Source organism: Nanorana parkeri, unplaced genomic scaffold (genome assembly GCF_000935625.1).
Source record: "Nanorana parkeri isolate BGI_ZX_2015 unplaced genomic scaffold, ASM93562v1 scaffold680, whole genome shotgun sequence".
Classification (NCBI taxonomy): domain Eukaryota; kingdom Metazoa; phylum Chordata; class Amphibia; order Anura; family Dicroglossidae; genus Nanorana; species Nanorana parkeri.
The window spans coordinates 514,121-534,681 of record NW_017306948.1 but is presented as its reverse complement, the minus strand read 5'-3'; the positions used below and the strand labels follow the sequence as shown (position 1 = coordinate 534,681).

At 42.7% G+C, this 20,561-nt stretch overlaps 1 protein-coding gene across 1 annotated transcript in view; it reads right to left on the bottom strand.

Annotated features, from left to right (window-relative positions):
* AGO2 (argonaute 2, RISC catalytic component) overlaps window positions 1-20,561 on the bottom strand; it is a 61,627-nt gene that overhangs the window by 21,709 nt on the left and 19,357 nt on the right. The window contains exons 2-7 of the mRNA XM_018563609.1: window positions 13,179-13,368; window positions 8,510-8,630; window positions 6,398-6,579; window positions 6,136-6,272; window positions 3,891-4,025; window positions 518-605 (exon numbers count right to left, since the gene is read on the bottom strand). Of these exons, the coding sequence (XP_018419111.1) occupies window positions 518-605; window positions 3,891-4,025; window positions 6,136-6,272; window positions 6,398-6,579; window positions 8,510-8,630; window positions 13,179-13,368 (853 nt within the window). The remainder of the gene's footprint in view (window positions 1-517; window positions 606-3,890; window positions 4,026-6,135; window positions 6,273-6,397; window positions 6,580-8,509; window positions 8,631-13,178; window positions 13,369-20,561) is intronic.

The window sequence follows — 20,561 nt, the reverse complement described above, 5'->3', positions numbered from 1 at the left end:
ACCGGGCCACATGCCTCACTGTACCAATGTGCACTTCTGTACTCTCCTCCACAATTGTGGCCACCAGTGTAAATGCATTTTCAATTGGCAACATTCTGGCCAAGGAGCGTGTTATGAGAAAATAAAGCATGCAAAGTTAAAAAAAAAAAAAAATTAGGCCAACATAGGAAAGGATGGAAAAAATGCATTTACAGTTACACATTGTACACACATTTAAAATGCATTTTCATAACTGGGCAAGCAATATATAAATGGAAATTAGCTAAGCTTCAACACAATAGGCGTAATTCGCAAAGCTACCATACCAGGAACAGGATACTTATTTTCACTAAAGTCAGATGAGGTTTAACAATTACTGTCACATGGCTGAAAATAGAGCGCCTTAGGCCCGTATAAAGCTTTGTCAATGAAACCTAATGCACGCCAAGACAGCAAAAACACACCTTGTGTGCGGTATCGTAATGTAACCGACAGATGTAAAAGGAGACCTTAATCTAAAAAGAAATAAAATAATTACGTTTGATGACTTGCTGGTCGCCTTGTTACATTGCACACTCTGTATTTTCTCTTCATTTGTCCACAGTGTGTAATTTCTACTTTTAAGCCTGGAAAATAGAAGCAAAGCAGCTATAAACAATGAACTGTAGATCAAACACCATACCACAGTCCCATTAACGTGACCGTCAGTACAGGGACACTTTGTACATACATGTGTAACTAATAGAAGAGGCAATATACTTGCCTTTCTGGGGCCTGTATATTGATATGACACCTCTTTGCCTCAGAACTAGGAATGATCCAGGAGGGAGGAACCACCGTGTACGATAGCCGAAACAGGTAACCCCCCTTATAGCCGGTCAAATGCGTGCAGCAGCCGGTGAGACGTTAAGAGGTGACATCAACACGTAGGCTGCTGGTAAGGCAACTATATAGCCTCTTATTACAGGTATATGTTAATATACAAAGTCACCCTATGCTGACAGGATCACTTTCGAGCTGAACTCCGATATAGATATATAATGCACCGATACCATTTTTTCAAGTACCGATAGAGCTGCAACAATTTGATTAAGTCGATTAAAAATTGACGATGGAAAACGTTATCAACGTTTTCCATCGTTGATTCGTCGGCTAAAATGAAAATTTCCCGCTCGCCGCTCACGCCGGTAAAGCCGCTCGCGCCACGTCTACGCCGCTAAACCCGCTCACACGATAGCGCTTACGCACACGCTGAGGACATGCATCTGGTCCTCTCCTCCCGGTGAGCTTCCTGACACGCCGCTGCCAACACCGTCATTCAAGGTAAGTCGAGATCGGCCGGGAGCTTTTAAATGTTTCCTGTTTTTTTTTAAAAAAGCGGCAACTATAGAGGAACAACAAATCCCATCCCAGCAATAATACATTAAACACCCGGTATAATGTATTATTGCTGGGATTTGTTGTTCCTCTATAGCTGCTGGTGTTCAGCAGTGTGCTGCTGTATTATACATTGGTATTCTGTAGAATACTGATTAAATCGATTAAAATCGACGATGGAAAACGTTCAGCGTTTTCCATTGTCGATTCGTCGGCTAAAATTTAAATTTCCCACTCACGCCCGCCTGTTCGCGGCTCCATACACGAGTTATGCTATGCACGCCGCAGGCACCACGCCCAACGGCCGCGTACCCGGCCACCGCACAAACCAGACACCACCAGCTATAGAGGACTACAAATCCCAGCAATAGTCCATTATAGTATAATGGACTATTGCTGTATTCCTCTATAGCTGCTGGTATTCTGCACTGTGCCGCTGTATAATGTACTATATTGCACACCACACCCTTTTTTTACTTCCACCGCACCAAGCTTGCTCACGTGATGGACTACAATCTCAATAGAAACTAGTAGTCCATCACTGGAGCCTTTTATATCCGATTAATCGGACTTAATAATTGGCTAACTAATAGATTATGAAAATAATCGTTAGCTGCAGCCCTAAGTACCTATACTTCTCCAAATCCTACAGATACAAGTACTGATACATTTTTGTTTATCGTCATGTGACAAGTTTTTTTAAAGACAATACAGACTAATGATTTCAGGACAGTGGTGGAGCGCCAGAGCCCAGTCCCAGCTGCAACCCTGGTAGTTCATGAAAATGCCAAGTAGCGGCACTGGTATCTGAACATCCCTACTTTGGAGGATCATCAAGTTCTTCCAAAATTGACCAGGTTGATAATCATAGAATAAAACAAACAAAACCTAAAAACTGGGTGCCTATCAATTCCTGGCCATGAACAAGGAGAACCCAGATTAATTTAGACATGGGGAGTGGACACTACGGTATTCATAGTAACAGGGTATTTCCACTTTTGCTGCCAAATTGGGAAAACCCATTTTTTAAATTTGTTACATGTTCCCATAAACATTGCATTACTTTAAAAAAATAAAAAAAATTACACATTGCTGCTTACACTTAAAGTGATACTAAAAACTCAGAAGTTAGATCTTAAAAATACATTCAAGTCCCTGAACTAATAACATCTTATTTCCAAACATTTATTTTTGTATATTATCTGCTTATATTGTAAAGCGCTGCACAAACTGTTAGCGCTATATAAATCCTGTATAACAATAATAAGTGCAGGGCTCAAAATTTCCACTCGCCCGCTCGCATTTGGCGAGTGGAAATAAAGAGAGGGCGAGTGGAAATTCAGTCAGGCACACGGTCACGGATCGCGTACCTGACTATGAGAGCAGCCGCTCCTTGCTGTCCTGTCCCCGTTCCTTTCATGGTGGCGAGTAACTCTTTAGGCCTGGCTAGTAGCTCAGGACTTGAAATTTTGAGCCCTGATAAGTGTATCACTTAAAAGTGACACTAAACTCAGGAGTTAAACATTAAAAATGCATTAAAGTCCCTTAACTAATAATATATCTTATTTGTGTATCACTCAGCTGTAGACCCTCAAATCATCTCTGAATTGGTGCCGACGCTGTCCTTCCTTCTGCAGGGTGGCTACTTTTGTTCTACATGATCCCTGTGTGTGTTGTAGAGTAGTCACCGCTCCAAGCTCACTCCCATGAAGGACTACAATCTCAATACAAATGAGTAAACTGAACATGAGATTGTAGTCCATCACAGGAGTGAGCTTGGAGCGGTGACTACTTTACAACACACACAAGGACTATGGGGAACAAAAGTAGCCCCCCTCCGGACAGTGTCAGCACCAATTCAGAGATGATTTGAGGGTCTACAGCTGAGTGATACACAAATAAGATACATTATTAGTTAAGGGACTTGAATGCATTTTTAATGTTTAACTCCTGAGTTTAGTGTCACTTTAAGTGTAAGCAGATTTTTTTAAGTTATGCACCCAATATAGTAAGGGGTTTATCAAATTTGACTGCAATGATAGAAATACCCTTTAAATGATTTAAACTATTTATCATTTAGTACTTGATCAAATGTATGGACCCATTTTAGGCTCATAATGGCACAGTCACAGCCTGTTTTTGGTCATTTTACAGTAGCAAGGCACTGCTAGTGCTAGATGACAACTCTATCCAAAGCTCAAAGACTATTCGCTGGAGATGGGATTTGATCTTTAAACTCTGACTGGTGTACAATGTTGTATACACCGATCCCGGTGGCAGGTCAGTTTATTTAAATCTGGCAGCTGACCTATCCTGCATTCCATCACAGAAAACATTTAAAATTCTTTTTGGGACTCCGAAGCTCAAGACACAAATTTCTCCTAGCAAAGAACATATGAATGCTTTAAGTGTGAAGGAGGCACGCGGTCTTCAGCCATTAGCTCACACAAATCTGATCCACTGGGACCTTAACCAATGCTTTAAAACTTGGCCGACCGCTGAGCAGGAGAATCATGCATGGCCAAGAAACTTACCTTTAATTTCTTTGGTAAACTTAACCCTTTGGGAATCTGTGAGAGGTTTTTGTTGCTCTTCTATGCTTTTAAAATCCAAAACTTCACACATGAACTCGATGACCGGTTGTGCTTTATAAAACGCTGTAGCAGATACTGAAAACGGGAAATGAAACCTTTAGGTTATTTGTTTCCATTGATGTCACATTAGCATTAAAGCTGTTGAAAGATGGGATTTCCTCTTAGTCACCAATGTAGTTATAATAAAAATTAAAAAATCCCCAAAACAGTGACTGAAGTGTATCTAAAGCCAAAAATGTTTCTATGGATATATTGGTAACAGTGTAAAGCCTCAGTCATGTTTTTCATGCCGTCTAGCTGTATTCCTGTTTGGGAGATTCATCCCTCAATTTGTCCTGGCTACTACTGTCCGTGGAACAGGAAGTGTTCAAATTCAAGAGTCACCAGAAGAATAGAGGGGAAGTCTTCCAAAGGACACACTTGTTCCAATAACCGATGTCTAAAAGGGCATTCTGCCTTCATTTAGATTGTTTCCCAATTTGGGTAATAAAGGGAAAATAGATGGTAAAACAAACAATCTAAAGCGATTGTACTGTATTCAGCATGTACATTGCACATCATATGAAGCACAATTAACAAGTGAACAAAATTTAGCCAATATGACAATTCACAAGAATTACAGCATAACAGTATTAAAATCCAATAGTACCCTATTTAAATAAAGAAGCCAAACCTGTTATGTTTAAAAGTTGCCCTGTGTAGCAGGTATATAGGCCAGGCATGTCAAACTGCCATATTTCTGGCTTCCTGCATCCCTTTGAACCTCTTAATCGACCCGCCTGCCAGGTAAACATTAAGGGCCCAGTCACATCATGCCCGGAGCAGATCTGCACGCGTTTGTGCAAACGCAGTGTGGTGCATTTGTTACACGCTTGATACGTTTTTGATGTTTCCCAGTGCTTTTTTTGGGCGGCTTTCATTACAGATTCTCTGAAGTTACTTCCTATTTCATTACCTAGCACTTCCCTTTGTTTGTGTGAGTAAGCTGATGAACAGACATGTTTGATTTGTATGCAGGCATGTTCTTCGTGATAGCTATTGCAATCCTGAGACAACGTGCTTGAAGACATCGTTTTTGTGTACACCCACAAACATGGTGTAAATAGAAGCGATCTGGCGACAGGTAAGTCGCTAGGATCGCTTCTGTTGTAAAGCCGACAGTCGGCTCTACAAGTTTAAACAGAGTCCCGGCGGCAAAAGTCACCGGGAGTCTGTTTAAACAGCCCCGATGCTGGCGACGTACACTGTACGTCGTCAGTCACGAAGGGGTTAAACTGGAGACTCCAATAAATCGTTGCTTTCGCGATATAGAGCAAACCACAAACTTTTGGTTTAATTACCCCTCTCCAGCACGTGAGGGAAAACCCTCACCAAAGGGCAATACACACATTTTTCTGCAAAGTGGGAAAGGGTTAGAACCTTTGGCATCGTTCCCATTGCTGTTTTTGTACACTCGTGGGAGATTTCCTCAAATTCCTAGTCCAGATGAGAGGCAGAACATGAAGCAAAGCAAAATCTTCCCAACCAGAAGCAAAAAAATAGATGACAATTCTATCCAAAGCAGCATCAAAACACGGAATCCCAGAACGAACATACTGTGCAAATTAAGCCTAAAACCATAACCATATCCAGCCAAGGATCTCACAGCTTACGCTCAACAGCCCAAGGAGACTCTTGCACTGACCTGTTAGAGAGTGGGGACATGGCTTAGCTCCTAGATAGGACAAAAGCAATGGGATTTCTGTAGCATACCTGAGTTGAAAATGCTGCCACATTGGCAGGTGGAATACTTATGAATTGATAGGTTCACATCAAATCTGACCTAAACTCAAAGAGTGGAGTTCAAGGTAGAATTGTATAGATGTATATCTGCAATCTAACATTAAGCCACTGTGCTGGTGATGGTTTATCTCACGAGATCTGGTTAGGTCACTACTGTTTTGCTCAATGTTTTTGCTGGAGAGGAAGCTGTATCCGAGAGCTAGCCGTGCAATTCTCTCCCTGTTTCATCAATTCAATGAATCTGTGCTTACTGCACCAGTTACTAATCACCACCCACGGGGCAGCAAAGCCCTGCATCTACCAAGTGGTAATTAGACATTTGCAGGTACAGCTTTAACAAAATCAGGTCCTCTTATGTAGATCTTTGCGTCAGTAAAAACAGAACACTTGATTCAGTGCTTACCATCTATGTTGAGCATCATTTTCCAGAGTGAAGGTCTGACAGATTGGTGGAAGCCAAACCAAACTTCTCTACCTCCACCAAGAGGATTAGCACATCCTTCGGATGCAGTAAAAAAAGAACGACCTACAGGAGTATACCTGGGAATGCAAGAGATTTATTTTATTCGATACACCATACTTATAACTTCAGGAATTATTCATCACAATTCATCAGTGTAAGAAGGTTGTAATGCACTTTAAATGCAATCTGAGACCTTACATACCTCATAGAGGGTAAATGTCTCATCACAACATCTAACGCCTGTATAGTCTCAAAAGGGACGCTGGGAAGCCGTCCAGACAATGCATCGTGTAGAGCCTGCAAGCTGACGCAAGCCATCCACTTAATGGCAACTTTGAAGATGCGATCCTTTCCTTCCCCGGGCAGTGTCACTTCCAACTCCACCTGCTTTAGTGTGCAAGAAAAAAACACGATGATTGTGTGGAACATCAAAGCTCTTTGCTCGGATTTTCATCAGTGTGAAATTTATAAGCACTAAAAGAAAATCCCTCTAAGCACACCAACTCATTCACAATTCACTATCTGGCCATTAAGGCTAAAACACTGCTTCTCAGGTTTTCACTTTGTGATGCAACTCCTTGAAGAACCTGCCTGGATAAAGTGAGGTCTCTGATATTACTTAGAATTGCAACCAAGCAAACTAAGGCTCATCTCTTGCAAAACTAACAGACCACATTCTATGGGGATTTTCCTATTCAGCTAATAGGGCATATACACACAGCGCAGACCCAACAACCCATTATGTACTCCTGCTTATATAGGTATTGTGTAATCCATGTGACCTTCACTGTATACCTCTACTACAGCAACAAGTGGAAACACAAACTCCCTGGAGGAAGGAAGGACAGTTCGTAAAAGAACCAGCATGTCATTTGGTAATAGATTACAATAGATAATATGGATTCATGTGATGTGTGTATTTTATCCTGTTACAGTTAGTGAAATTAAACTCGAGTTAAATATAAAAAAAAAAAAAAAACACCAAAAAAACTTTCAAGTACCTTAACCATTAACAAACATGTATCTTAATTGTTTACTAATTTCTAGGGATGCACCAATACCGATATTTTGGTACCGGTAATCTTTTTCTGGTACTCGCCGATACCAATTAACGAGTAACGCAAGTCCCATTCAGGAAGCCAGGTGGTGTGTAATAACTCGCCACCTGGCTTCCTGATTAGCCGCGCAGCATGTAAAGACTCGCCACAAGAAAGTCTGTCCCCTCTTACCTTGGTATATCCAGCCTGTCACCCCCCGGGGCCTCTCCAGCCAAAACGCGGCCTTCTTTCGGTACCCAGGCGGAGCCATCTGGCCTGCCAATCAGGAAGCCGGGCACCGTGTAACGACGCGACGCCCTGCTTTCCGATTGGCCGGCTCCATGCCCCCTCGTCATGAGATGAGGGAGCATGAAGCCAGATTCCTGGCCGATCAGAATGCCGGGCGCTGCGTCATTACTCGGCGCCCTGCTTCCCGACCAATCAGGAAGCCGGGAAGCGCGTCATTACACGCTGCTCGGCTTCCCGATTGGCCGGGAATTGGCTCCATGCTCTCATCACAAGTGACGAGAGAGCATGGAGCCACTTCCCCACCAATCAGGAAATCGGGCCGCGTTTAATGACGCGATATAGATCGGTGCATCCCTGCTAATTTGTATTCAAGTTATAGTCCATCACGGGAGCGAGCTTGGAGTGGCGGCTACAGCAATCTCGTGCCTAACCTTAATGAAGGCAACAGAGGCCCTCTTCACCTTGCTGCAGCAGACCATATTCAGAGCAAAGCCTTACTAAAAAAAACTTTATCCCAAGAAAATTGTAACTGCAGTTATTTTGAAAATCCTGTTTGCCTGGCTGTCTTGCTTCACATACTTACAGTCTCTAACACAAAACTAATGTGCAATACATACAAAGACTTGTACTGATAAACAGGCCAGCTTCAGCTAGTTGCATAGTATTCTCAGAATGTTAACTATGACAGTCCCCTTACTTCTCTTGTTAGAAGTTTACCTCAAAGCTTAACTCAAAAAGCATTTCAGGAGTCTGCTCCTTTTACTGGACTCTTTCAAATCCCAACAACCAGGTCATAAAAAGTAACAGATTCCATGTCAACAGACTGAACCAATACATTTTCTGCGAAGGTGTTGTGTAAATAGTTTCTCAGTCAGACACCACAAATCATAAATTTCAAGATACAACAAAAACTTCGACCCTAAACCGGAATATAAGGCTCCTTGGCAGACAAGGCGTGCCCTGTATTACACCCACAGCAGAAGCAGACAAACTTATTTCCACAGACATTTAGAGGATAAGATGCTTACTTTGTCTCTGGCAATTGGAAGAGGCATTGCAGTGTAGAGGTTCTTTCTGCCATCAAATACTGGTTTACGATCTCCAAAGATCTGAGCCTTGAAATGCAGGACCATGTGTTCAACTATTTCCCTAAAGACCAAAAAAAAAAAAAAGTTAAAGCTGACGTTAAGGTTTGTTTATCCATTGCTGAACAAATACAGGCACAAAAGGAGACCTAGACTGGCATTTTACCATAGAGAAATATCAATCTCACTGAGAATACGGAACGATAAGACAGGAGAATGTTGCTTCAACCTACCTCCAGTGTCAATTACAAGATCTAAATCCTAGGCATCTGGTCATGTGACTTTCTACAAGATTGGAGTAGAGTCCTCCCCCTTTCAAAAGACATCACATGACCTAATACCTGAGCATTTTCATTGTTTTACAACACGGTTTATCTATTCCGGCCATCACTTTAGCTTGACATTTGAACACACTTTTCAAACAAGAGATTGTTCGAAGTGGAACTTTAAAAGGAAAAAAAAAAGCAAGCACAACCTTTTCATTGCAGAAGAGACATAGTTGGTCTCATTTGCAATAACTGATTCTTATGTGCTTGTTTGCAATCCTCAAGACAACGTACACTGGTCTGCACAGTGTACAATTGATATAACATGTGATGAATGAACGCCCGCACATGTGCAGGTTGTAAGGTCATCCCACAAGACCAACCAAGCTGGCTAAAAGGTGCCCATACACTGTACGATTCTCATACGAGAATAGCGGGAAATCCCGCGATCGTACAGTGTATGGAAGGCGTGCAACCGTTTCCACTGTACGGTCGCACATCTTCCATCGAACAAGCAGGCTGGAAAACCCGCCGGGAATCGTACGATTCTCGGCGAGTGAGTGTCCTGCTTGCGACAACTGACGAACGGGCCGGTGTGCGCACACGCACACTGCCCGTTTGCCGTCCTTGCAAGCCCGCCCCTCATTGAAGTCATCGCAAGCCCGCCCCTAAAGGGGACGGGCTTGCGATGATCACAAGTACGATCTGCCTGTCCAAGATGGGCAGATCGTACGTTTTTATTAAGTACTTTACAACCATCGCAAGACTAAGGTCTTGCGATGGTTGTAAAGTGTATGTCCACCTTAAAGATTCCAATGCAGGAAGAAGACTAGGCCAAGCTGTTGCTGCCATTGAGGCTTTGCACGCTGGAGTATAGTTATCCTTTAAATCAGTGGTTCTCAACCTGTGTAACCTCAGGACCCACATATGTCCTCGGTCATTAAGTTGCAATCCAATTTGCACTGCAATGGAACGCACGGCAGTGTGGGCTGCTGTGCTGCGACAGAGCTCCATCCATATGTGCATTGGTTGTACAGCTCCCATGTGCGCCTGCAGAGGTGCTGGGAGCCAGAATGTGATGTCACTCCAATTTAGGTACCGCTACAGGACATGCAAGGGAGCTATAAGCAATGCATTTATGGATGTATGGATGGATATCCCTTGCGGCCATACCCCCAGTTCACCCCACCTCAAGTTGACACTGGGCAGCATATTTTGAATGGCTGCTCAGTCTTAGAACTGACAGTGCTGCGCTATGGGGGAGGCTGATGAGCCTCTCACCTAGAAAAGTGGAAGGCATGCATGTGCCTGAACATGGGGTCGCGACTCACTTTTAGGTCACGACCCACCATTTGAGAACCAAGGCTTTAAATGAACCAATGGCCTCATCTTAGCTGTTGTGGTAGAGGCCCATAAAGCAGGAACCTTCAAGTAACCTCAATTCATAATTTATGTTCTTGGCACCAGCGTATTCCCAAATTGCTGCAATTCTACAAATGTTGACCGCACTATGAATGGTAACTGGCCCAAGTCATCCATTACCTTTATACTCCATTCACATTCGGTGGCAGGAGGAGACAGGCCAGGAATTAACTTTGTAAGCTCCTGCCTATAAATGCATAATAAGGCCTTGGGGATACCCAGGTGCTTGATCAAGAGAGCAATCATGCACCTGCCGATACCTGCTCTATTGACCTGGGGACACTTTAGAACAGGGCTGGGCAACTCCAGCCCTCCAGCTGTGCTTTAGCTACAAATCCCCACATGCCTCTGCAAGTCATGCCTGTAACTGTCAGTCTTGCAATGCCACATGGGACTTGGCTCAATAGCTCAATAGCTGGAGGGCCAGAGTTGCCCACTCATGTCTTAGAAGGTTCACTTTAAAGTGCAGGTTATGGATGTAAAAAGCAGTTACAGACTCTTTAATGTGTATGTGTAAACCATGAAATTAAAATGTTTTTTCTTTGTTAATTACATTAGAAGCATTTAGTAATTTTTTTGAAGTTACAAAAAAATTGATTTTTTTAATCTAGTGAGGAATTCAGATCTGTCCTGTGTCCTTTGCACACTTCCTGTAGTATCTCAGAGCCCTTCTAGTTTTGTTCCTGGACTACAGAATGATTAGCCTTTACATATAGAGATCGGAGAGGCTGAGTAGTTTAGCGAAACTGGGCAGGGCTGATATCACTCAGTCCTCACAAATGCTGTTAAAGAGCCTACAACAGGATATTTTCGATCTTCAGAGACAATTTCTGGCAGATTAACTTTTTTTCCTGTACTTGCAAGGTATTTAAAAAGGGATAAAAACATAGGAAAATGTGCTTGTACTGCAGCGTTGAACTGCATATTTTTATTTTGCCTTGACACAGGAAGTTAAGAAGCTTTAAAACAAGCTCTAACCGACCTCTCTAGCTGGAGACACTGAAGAAATGCATCTTCAAATTTCGCAGAGACCCTGAAACCACAGCTCCGCTCCACTTATATACTCAGCAGCCTGCCAATCTTCCATTGTAAACAGTAGATGCTCCATGCTGTTGGAGGCCTACAGAAAATAGACTTCAAAGTATCTGCTGAGATCTTTCAGAACAAATTGCTCCACAGCAACTGCAGCTACAGAGATGAGCGAGGTCAGAGATCAGAGTCTTGCCTTAAAAGGGACACTAAAAAAACTCAGGAGTTAAATCTTTTTTTTTTTTAAATGCATTCAAGTACCTTAACAAAAGGTGTATCTGATTTGTGTATCACTCGGCTGTAGATCCTCAAATCATCTCTGAATTGGTGCAGACAATGTCTTCCTCCTGGAGGGTGGCTACTTTTGTTCCCCCATGGTCCCTGTGTGTGTTGTAAAGTAGTCACCGATCCAAGCTCACTCCCGGGATGGACTACAATCTCAATATGAATTAGGAAACTAGATGTGAGATTGTAATCCATCCCGGGAGTGAGCTTGGAGCGGTGACTACTTTACAACACACAGAGGGACCATGGGGAACAAAAGTAGCCCCCCTCCAGAAGGAAGGACAGTGTCGGCACCAATTCAGAGATGATTTGAGGATCTACAGCTGAGTGATAGACAAATAAGATACATTTTTGTTAATAGTTAAGGTACTTGAATGTATTTTTAAGGGTTAACTCCTGACTTCAGTGTTGCTTTCAAGCTTTTTTTTTTTTTCACCACTTGTTAAGATTATCAAAATATTTTAATGTCCATAGTCAGGCCACGGGGGCTCTTTTAGGTTCATTTAACTGTGGTGCAGTAAAAGTTCTAAGTACATGATTATACAGAATGTGTTTTATTCATCAATAATGTATTGGCAAACCTCATGTTACAGGTATATTGCCACTGATACAAGTTTTGTCCCTACTGTATGTACTTCTTAATGCACAAAATCAATACATAGAGGGAAAGAAATCACTGAAAGCAACGGGTGGAGAAGCATCTGCCCACTTATAGCACTGGAAACCCCCAGGAATAATCATGCCACTCCCGACACACTGAAGCAAAATACAATCCCCCTTCTTACATGCATCAAAAAAATCTTAAGTGATCAATAAAGTTGATGCTGAAACAACTCAAATCGCTGCCAATAGTTGGCAAAAACAACTTATATTGTAAATAGAGCTCATACGAAGTTTCAAAAATCAACGCAATATGAGATCTCGATAAATAACCCATTTAATGTACAATCAGAATGGCTCGTTCTCTTCATAGTTCATGGTTAAATTGGTTGACCCAAAATACCAAATCTACAGAGAATCCAGTTCCTGTACCCTTACATAAATACATGCAATAGACCTGTGAGCTGTTCCCACTATGCAGAAGCAGCATATGGTGCATGTAAAACATTTGCTGAAAGAAGCTTGATCTTATCTGCATGTAATATGATTGTCTAAAATTAACATTTTACACAGGAGAGGGAGTGAGGGATCTTAGTCTCTTCTTACAATTTGTACATACAAGTTATATCAATTGCATTGGTGATCTCAGCACTGGGCTGGAAATGAAATGCCTGAGCTGCTACCAACAATCAGTTGTGACTACATTTCAATATTTGTGGTGAGGAGAGGGGCTCATTTATTTAATCTTTGTATACTCAAGCTGGCCACACAAATGTGTCCATTTGTAAAGGCTACCACCAAAGTTTTTGAGGGGGACCGATCACTCAAACTGATACTTACAATGGTAAGACAATGCATTAATTACTCTAAAGCAGAGAATGCATTAGGTAAAAAAAACAAAACAAATATCCAGCCTCTAGTGCTACTATAAAGCAACTCAAATAAAGCAAATAAATGTCCAAGCCATATGCAGTAGGTATAAGCTAAACACAGAAAATCATAGGGCTTACCTGTTTACCCTCCTGGGACATTTTTCTGGCTTGATATCTATTTCATAATGATAAATCTCTATTTTGGGAATTTCCATCTCAAAGAAGTTCGCCTGCAGCTTGATGGTCCTCCCTGAGGTGCCAAAATCAGGTCTAGATGGAGGCTTGAAAGTATACTCCGGCAGGGGGGGCGGCGGCGGCGGTGCAAGCACTGCAAACAAAAAAAACAAGCTGTGACTTTATGGCTTTTTAATACTTGAAATTACAGAAGCAGTTCTCATTCATAAATCTGGCCATAGACAAATGATAAGGGTCTGCTCATCTTATGTCTATGGAACACACCAAATCGTAGCCACCCATTTTGCAGACAATATGATTTAGGTTTGAATTATATGTTACAAAACCTAATCTCATCACCAATGCTCCCATAGATAAACCATTACTGGCAGGCCAAGCATCCAACCTAATTTTTTGCATGTTCAGCTGAATGAGCAAATTTATTAAGCAGTCTGAAAGTGCTTATACTTAGATCAACCTGCACATATTATGTCCCTCTTCACATGCCCACAGACAGACTTTAGAGGTCACCCAATTTAGGCATCATTAGCTCCCTGGAGATGCCGCCAGCTGAGATTCACTAAAAGAACTATGGAGTAACATTTTTCTCCCAGAGTTCTCTTAAGGGTCACAGGAGAACATATACCAACCTCCTCCCATGACCCAAAGCACCGTATATAGCGAGCTATATTCCGAGTGTGCCGCAGCTGGGACGGATCCTGACCTTTAGGCGATCCCTAAAGACTCCTCTCTTCAGGGAAACCTATCCCACCTCAAACCACTCAACCATCATGTTATTAAACAATTCATCCCCACACAGCTACCTCCTCATGCATCACTTGCCCCTCCCAGTTAGAATGTAAGCCCTCACAGGCAGGGCCCTACTTACCATCTTGTCTTGAATTGTAATGCTATTGTAATGTCTTCCTTATATTGTAAAGCGCTGCGCAAACTGTTGGCGCTCTATAAATAGTAGAGATCCACCCAGCTGGCTGATTGACAGCAGACTCTGCCTATATAGAGAGAGCCAGCTGTGCCCATCCACTTTCCCATCCGTTCCTCCAGTTCGTTTGAAGCAGTTCTCATTCATAAATCTGGCCATAGACAAATGATAAGGGTCTGCTCATCTTATGTCTATGGAACACACCAAATCGTAGCCACCCATTTTGCAGACAATATGATTTAGGTTTGAATTATATGTTACAAAACCTAATCTCATCACCAATGCTCCCATAGATAAACCATTACTGGCAGGCCAAGCATCCAACCTAATTTTTTGCATGTTCAGCTGAATGAGCAAATTTATTAAGCAGTCTGAAAGTGCTTATACTTAGATCAACCTGCACATATTATGTCCCTCTTCACATGCCCACAGACAGACTTTAGAGGTCACCCAATTTAGGCATCATTAGCTCCCTGGAGATGCCGCCAGCTGAGATTCACTAAAAGAACTATGGAGTAACATTTTTCTCCCAGAGTTCTCTTAAGGGTCACAGGAGAACATATACCAACCTCCTCCCATGACCCAAAGCACCGTATATAGCGAGCTATATTCCGAGTGTGCCGCAGCTGGGACGGATCCTGACCTTTAGGCGATCCCTAAAGACTCCTCTCTTCAGGGAAACCTATCCCACCTCAAACCACTCAACCATCATGTTATTAAACAATTCATCCCCACACAGCTACCTCCTCATGCATCACTTGCCCCTCCCAGTTAGAATGTAAGCCCTCACAGGCAGGGCCCTACTTACCATCTTGTCTTGAATTGTAATGCTATTGTAATGTCTTCCTTATATTGTAAAGCGCTGCGCAAACTGTTGGCGCTCTATAAATAGTAGAGATCCACCCAGCTGGCTGATTGACAGCAGACTCTGCCTATATAGAGAGAGCCAGCTGTGCCCATCCACTTTCCCATCCGTTCCTCCAGTTCGTTCTGGAAGATTGGAGGGGGAGATCCCTGCAGGGAGCGGTGGCTCTCTGCAGGGAGATGATCGGGAAGTGAGAGAGCGACTGAGTTTGCTCACTTCCTGATCAATAGAGCCGACATGCGACTGTTTCATTGTCACAGATTGGCTCTAACCAGAAGTATGAGTGAAAAATCACTCACCTCATAGTTCTCCATTAAGGAAAATATGTTACCATATTGACTTATGTCCATAATCCCACATTCTGCCAAAAGTGGTGCCTTTTTTACTCTGAATTGCACTTTTTGGACAATGATATTTGCACAATCTTAAGAGAAAGAATTGCTTGATGTCTTTCCACTTGACCTCTGTACTGTAGTAAAGTTGCTGCTAAATTTACATACTAATAATCCTGACTACAATATAATTTCAGCAAACACATTTTATTTCTGCATACACACAATTTACTACTGTTCCTGTGTTCCGGCGAGGGGAGTAAAAGGAAGGCATGCAAAGCAGTGATGCCAAATTCAAGGGATTGGAAGGATTACAACACTATACGCAAATTAATATCCATTTTATAGCAACACAATGACTCATAATTGATCCTTTCCTCATGTGACGACTCATCACGTTATATGAACTACCAATTATACTTTGTTTCAATAGTACTAAAGATAAAAAGACAACATTCTTTAAAAAAAAGGTATATGCCACCTTAAATGCACCCACATTGATTTAAAAAAAAAAAAACCAAAAAAAAAAACCCTGCATTTCTTATATGCATTAAAGCCCTGCAAAGCATTGCAACGGCAATCAGTGGATCACCAATGCAATGCACAGGCTCCTGCACACTCTTCATCCAGCCCCAGGTCTGCCACAAATAACAGACCTTAGATTTTAGGGCTGGAGGAGGTAATCCATGGACTACAAGTACAGTGATGTCACAAAAGGTGAAATTAAACTTTGTATACTAACCGTCCCCAATACAGCTGGTGCTGTATGGGGGACAGTGACAAGGATGGTAATAATTTGTGTGCAATGACATGTACATGGGGAGACGTACTGCGCACAAGTATGCTCGATGGTGGCGGATACACTTAGGCTGGGTTCACACCGGGGTGTTTTTCAGCGCTGAAAACCGCTCAGCAAGTGAAATCCCATAATTTCCTATGGGCATGGTTCCCACCTGGGCGTATTTCAGCCCGTGTAAACACGCTGAAAAACGCCCTACGCCCAAACAAGTACAGAAGCTTCTTCGGGGCATATTTCAGCGCGTATCCAGTTATTCCCGAGTGTGGCTCGGGGTTAACAAATCGGTTAACCCCGAGCCATACTCGGGAATACAGCGTAGGTCTTACCTTGTCCGCGATCCCCGCTGTGTCCTCCGGCCGCTGCAGTCTTACGTCCCTTGCGAGCGTCAGCGTCGCAGGGGGGGGGGGGGGAAACCGGCGGGAAGTTTGAAAGTTAAAAAAAAGAGAAAAGGGGAAAAAAAAAATCATACCGCCAGGGAGGTATAAAAACGAGCGTCGAACGCGCGTTTCACCGAACCGAAAAAACGCGCTGAAGAACGCGCCTATAGTACTCCCAGGTGTGAACCCAGCCTTAGTTCTGTGTATGGACTCTGGTCCCACCCCCTTCTATACCTGACGTCAGAGATTACATAACAGATCACAATACAGACGTCGGATATTACATAGAGAGCATGTGTGCACATACGCATTAGCACAGTTGCTGTAATTTTTGGCGAGCGTGTTAAGTAGGCTGCCAAACGCAAGTCGGTTGGAAAATATGACAGAACACCGTCTGAGGATCAGGGGAGTACAAGTTTTTTTTACCCTAGGCAAAACAGAGCAGTTAACCCTTGCAATGCAGGGGTAGTTTCACTGCAAGGGTTAATACAATTTGTACCCACAGTTCTTTAAGGTTAGTAAACTAATAGTTGGTGCAAACTGATCATAAGATTCAACTGCTGGGAAGTAGGATCCAACTTCTGTAATCATGCCACTTTTCTGTCCCTTAGTGCAAAGTGCACCGACCTTCCATTAGTCAACCTGATGTTAAGCCATGGCTTTATTCACTGAATTCTACCATCAACCAGGGGAATTCAAAAAGAATGTCGCTGAGACACAAAAATGTGTCAGAGTTACATAATTAGTGATTTTCACACCAAATTCATATACAAGGTTGCATAGCATTCATGAATTTGGTGCAAACCTATGAAACTGGCTCTGGCTTGCGAGACACAGTTTGGGAAAGATACAGTATAGGCACTGACAAAGTACATAGATGTGTCACATGTCTCAGACAGATTTCACGTAAACTGGCACCTGACGTATGCGTCTCATACTGCGACAGACATATACAATATAAACATCAACAGACCAGTTACGCCAAAAGTACTTGGTCTTTCATCGCTTTTATTACCGGACTGACAGCTTCTAAGCACAGCGCCAGAATGAAATATGGCGCAAATAAGAACTACTTCAAATTTGGCACAGGAGACGGTAGATGTCTGGAAAATGGAGCAGCATGTTTTAGAATTTGATGGACATTTCTTAGGCTGAACACGAATATTGAACCCTGCCCAATGTCTATACTACAGTGGGGGATTATGGTGGATGAGGGATATTAGAACGGTGTATAAATCGTAAAAATGCTTTTAACCACTTGCTGACCGGGGTGTTTATACCCCCTTCCTGTCCAGGCCATTTATCAGTATTCAGCGCTGCAGTACTTTGACATTTATTCCGTCATGCAACGCTGTACTGAATTTAATTTTATACCATTTTTTGGGGGACAGATAGAGCTTTCTTTTGGTGGCATTTAATCACCACTATGTTTACTATGTACTCCCTACGTTATGTTATAAAACATTACCCAATTTTTTGGTAAAATATAAAAGACGGGGTCACGTTGGGTAAATAGACACCAAACTTGTCATGCTTCAAATGTGATATGTAACATGTGCGGCGCAATCGATGTAATCGTTGTTTGCTCACGTAGGCGGACTCGACGCATGTTTGCGTGTGCATGTGGGGGCGGGGGACTTTAATTTTTAATTATTTTTTTATTGCTTTGATATGCGACTTAATTTTTTAATATTTTTTTGTAACTTGAATTTTTGTAAAACTTTTTTTTTCCACTTAACATTATTGCTATCACATATGGAGCAAACAAGCTCCTTATGTAATAGCCAATTTGCAGGCCTCTTTATGGAGACATCAGGAGTCTTCAAGACCCCTGTCACCTAGGGACCCCCAGAGAAGCTGATGAAGCAGAGACCTGCTTCACCAGCTTCTCTCCGGTTTCTGTACCGGAGATTGACAGAGGAATGCAGGCAGTGATGTAATACACATCACTGCCTGCATTCAGAAGAGGAGGAGGAAATCAAACGGAGATCGTGTACTGAGCTCCATTTGATCTCCGGCCGCAGAGTTGCTGTGCTGGTCCCGGGCTTGCACTGGGCACAGCGGAGCTCGGGATCGACAGCAGCGGCTGCAACGGAGGGGGGTGCACACCCGCACGCATATTACAAGCGATCGGGCCTCTCTACAGATGCCCGAATGCTTGTATGTAAACAGCCCTCGCTGGCTGTCTACATTCCAGGCAGATTTCCCATTCGTGCGCGCCGCCTAGCGGCATCCACGAGCGGGGCGGGATGGGACGTTTAAAAACGCCCAGCCGCATTCAAGAAGCTGCTGTCGGCCGTTTGTTTACAACGGCCGGACAGCAGGTGGTTAAAATACCTTAATCAGTCGGCTGTAGATCCTCAAATCATCTCTGGATTGATGCCGGCCCTGTCCTTGCTTCTGAAGGGGGTTACTTTTGTTCCCCATGGTCCCGGTGTGTGTTGTAAAGTAGTAAATCACACAAAGCTCGTTGTCGTGAGTGACTACAATCTCAGGTTTATTATTTGTACAATTTGTATTGGGATTGTAGTCCATCCCGGGAGTGAGCTTGGAGCGGTGACTACTTTACAACACACACACAGGGACCATGGGGAAAGTAGTCCCCCTCCAAAAGGAAGGACAGTGTAGGCACCAGTTCAGAGATGATTGGAGGATCTACAGCCAAGCGATACACAAATAAGATACAATCGTAATAGTTAAAAAAGGTACTTACCGGTAAATGTAATTTTTAAGGATTAACTTCCTAATTTTAGTGTCCCTTTACATAAAACAAAAACACAGGCTCAGAGGATCCTTCTCTGAATCAAGATGCACATCCACTACATAATGCACAGAAAGCAGACCGTGCGGGAGAGGAGATGTACAAGTACAGATGGGTTATCACACAGCTACAGGATCACCCCTGCTGAGAGATCAGCAACACCTTATCTATAAAAAGAATCCCACACAGCCCCCCTGTAATCAAACACATCTAAAACAAGGCCAGAGAAACCCCATGAGCCAGAAAACCAATATACCCAATACACAGTATGCACTGTTCAAGTCCTAGTTCCTTCATAGAAATCTATGAACTTGTTAAAATGTATCAAAACCATTACTTATGAAAAAGTTATGTATGGGAATAGGAACTGTCCCCTCAATGTACCACAATATTTAGGAACCTATGCTGTAAAACTGGCCATACGTTTTATTTGACTAACATTCGGTTTTTGAATTAATGCAGATTCACACTAAGTTTGGGATGACCTGCCCATTCGTAAAGTTACAACTATTACGACCAGTGTGTTTGCCTCTTTGTATTCGGTTATAGAACGCCTGTATGTAACAAAGACTGTCACTGTTTAATTTGTATCCTCAATAACTATCTAGATGACTTCACACACATTGTTGCCGTGTTACTTTTAGGGCTACCACCAACTAATCAATAATGAGAATCACTGTTAACAATTCTCATTATAGATTAGTTGGTGTGGATCCCCTAGTTCTCTCCTCCATGCCGAGAGCCGGTGTTTCATCAGCTCTGTGTCCCCTCCGATCCCCGCAGCTGTCATTCCCATGGGCGATGTGCCCTTAAATAGCTTCTTTGAAGTGGAAAGGTGACACTAGGGGGCTAATAAACCCCCTAATGTGACCTTAAAGAAAACCTGTCATCTCCAATGTGCTATCAGATAGCGGGGCTTGTGAGCCCCCTATGTAATAGCAATTAACGTCCCCTGCGAACATGCGCATACTGACGAAAACATAAGTCAGGTGCACCTATGTACAAAAAGCTGATTGCACTACACAAGTCAGGTATTGCCGCGTGCGCCAGAGTGAGCATGATAATTCTCAGGACAATATTGATATAATAATTTTATTAATACATTTCTGTCCAATTTCGGTGTGTTATTTTAAATTAAAGATTAAAATATTGGCTGGGAGTTTAATTCAGATTTTAAATCCATGAAACTAAAATATCAAATACAATACATTAAAAAATAAGGGGGGGGGGTCATTTTCACCCTTCACCCACCGCAATGCAACCGCACACA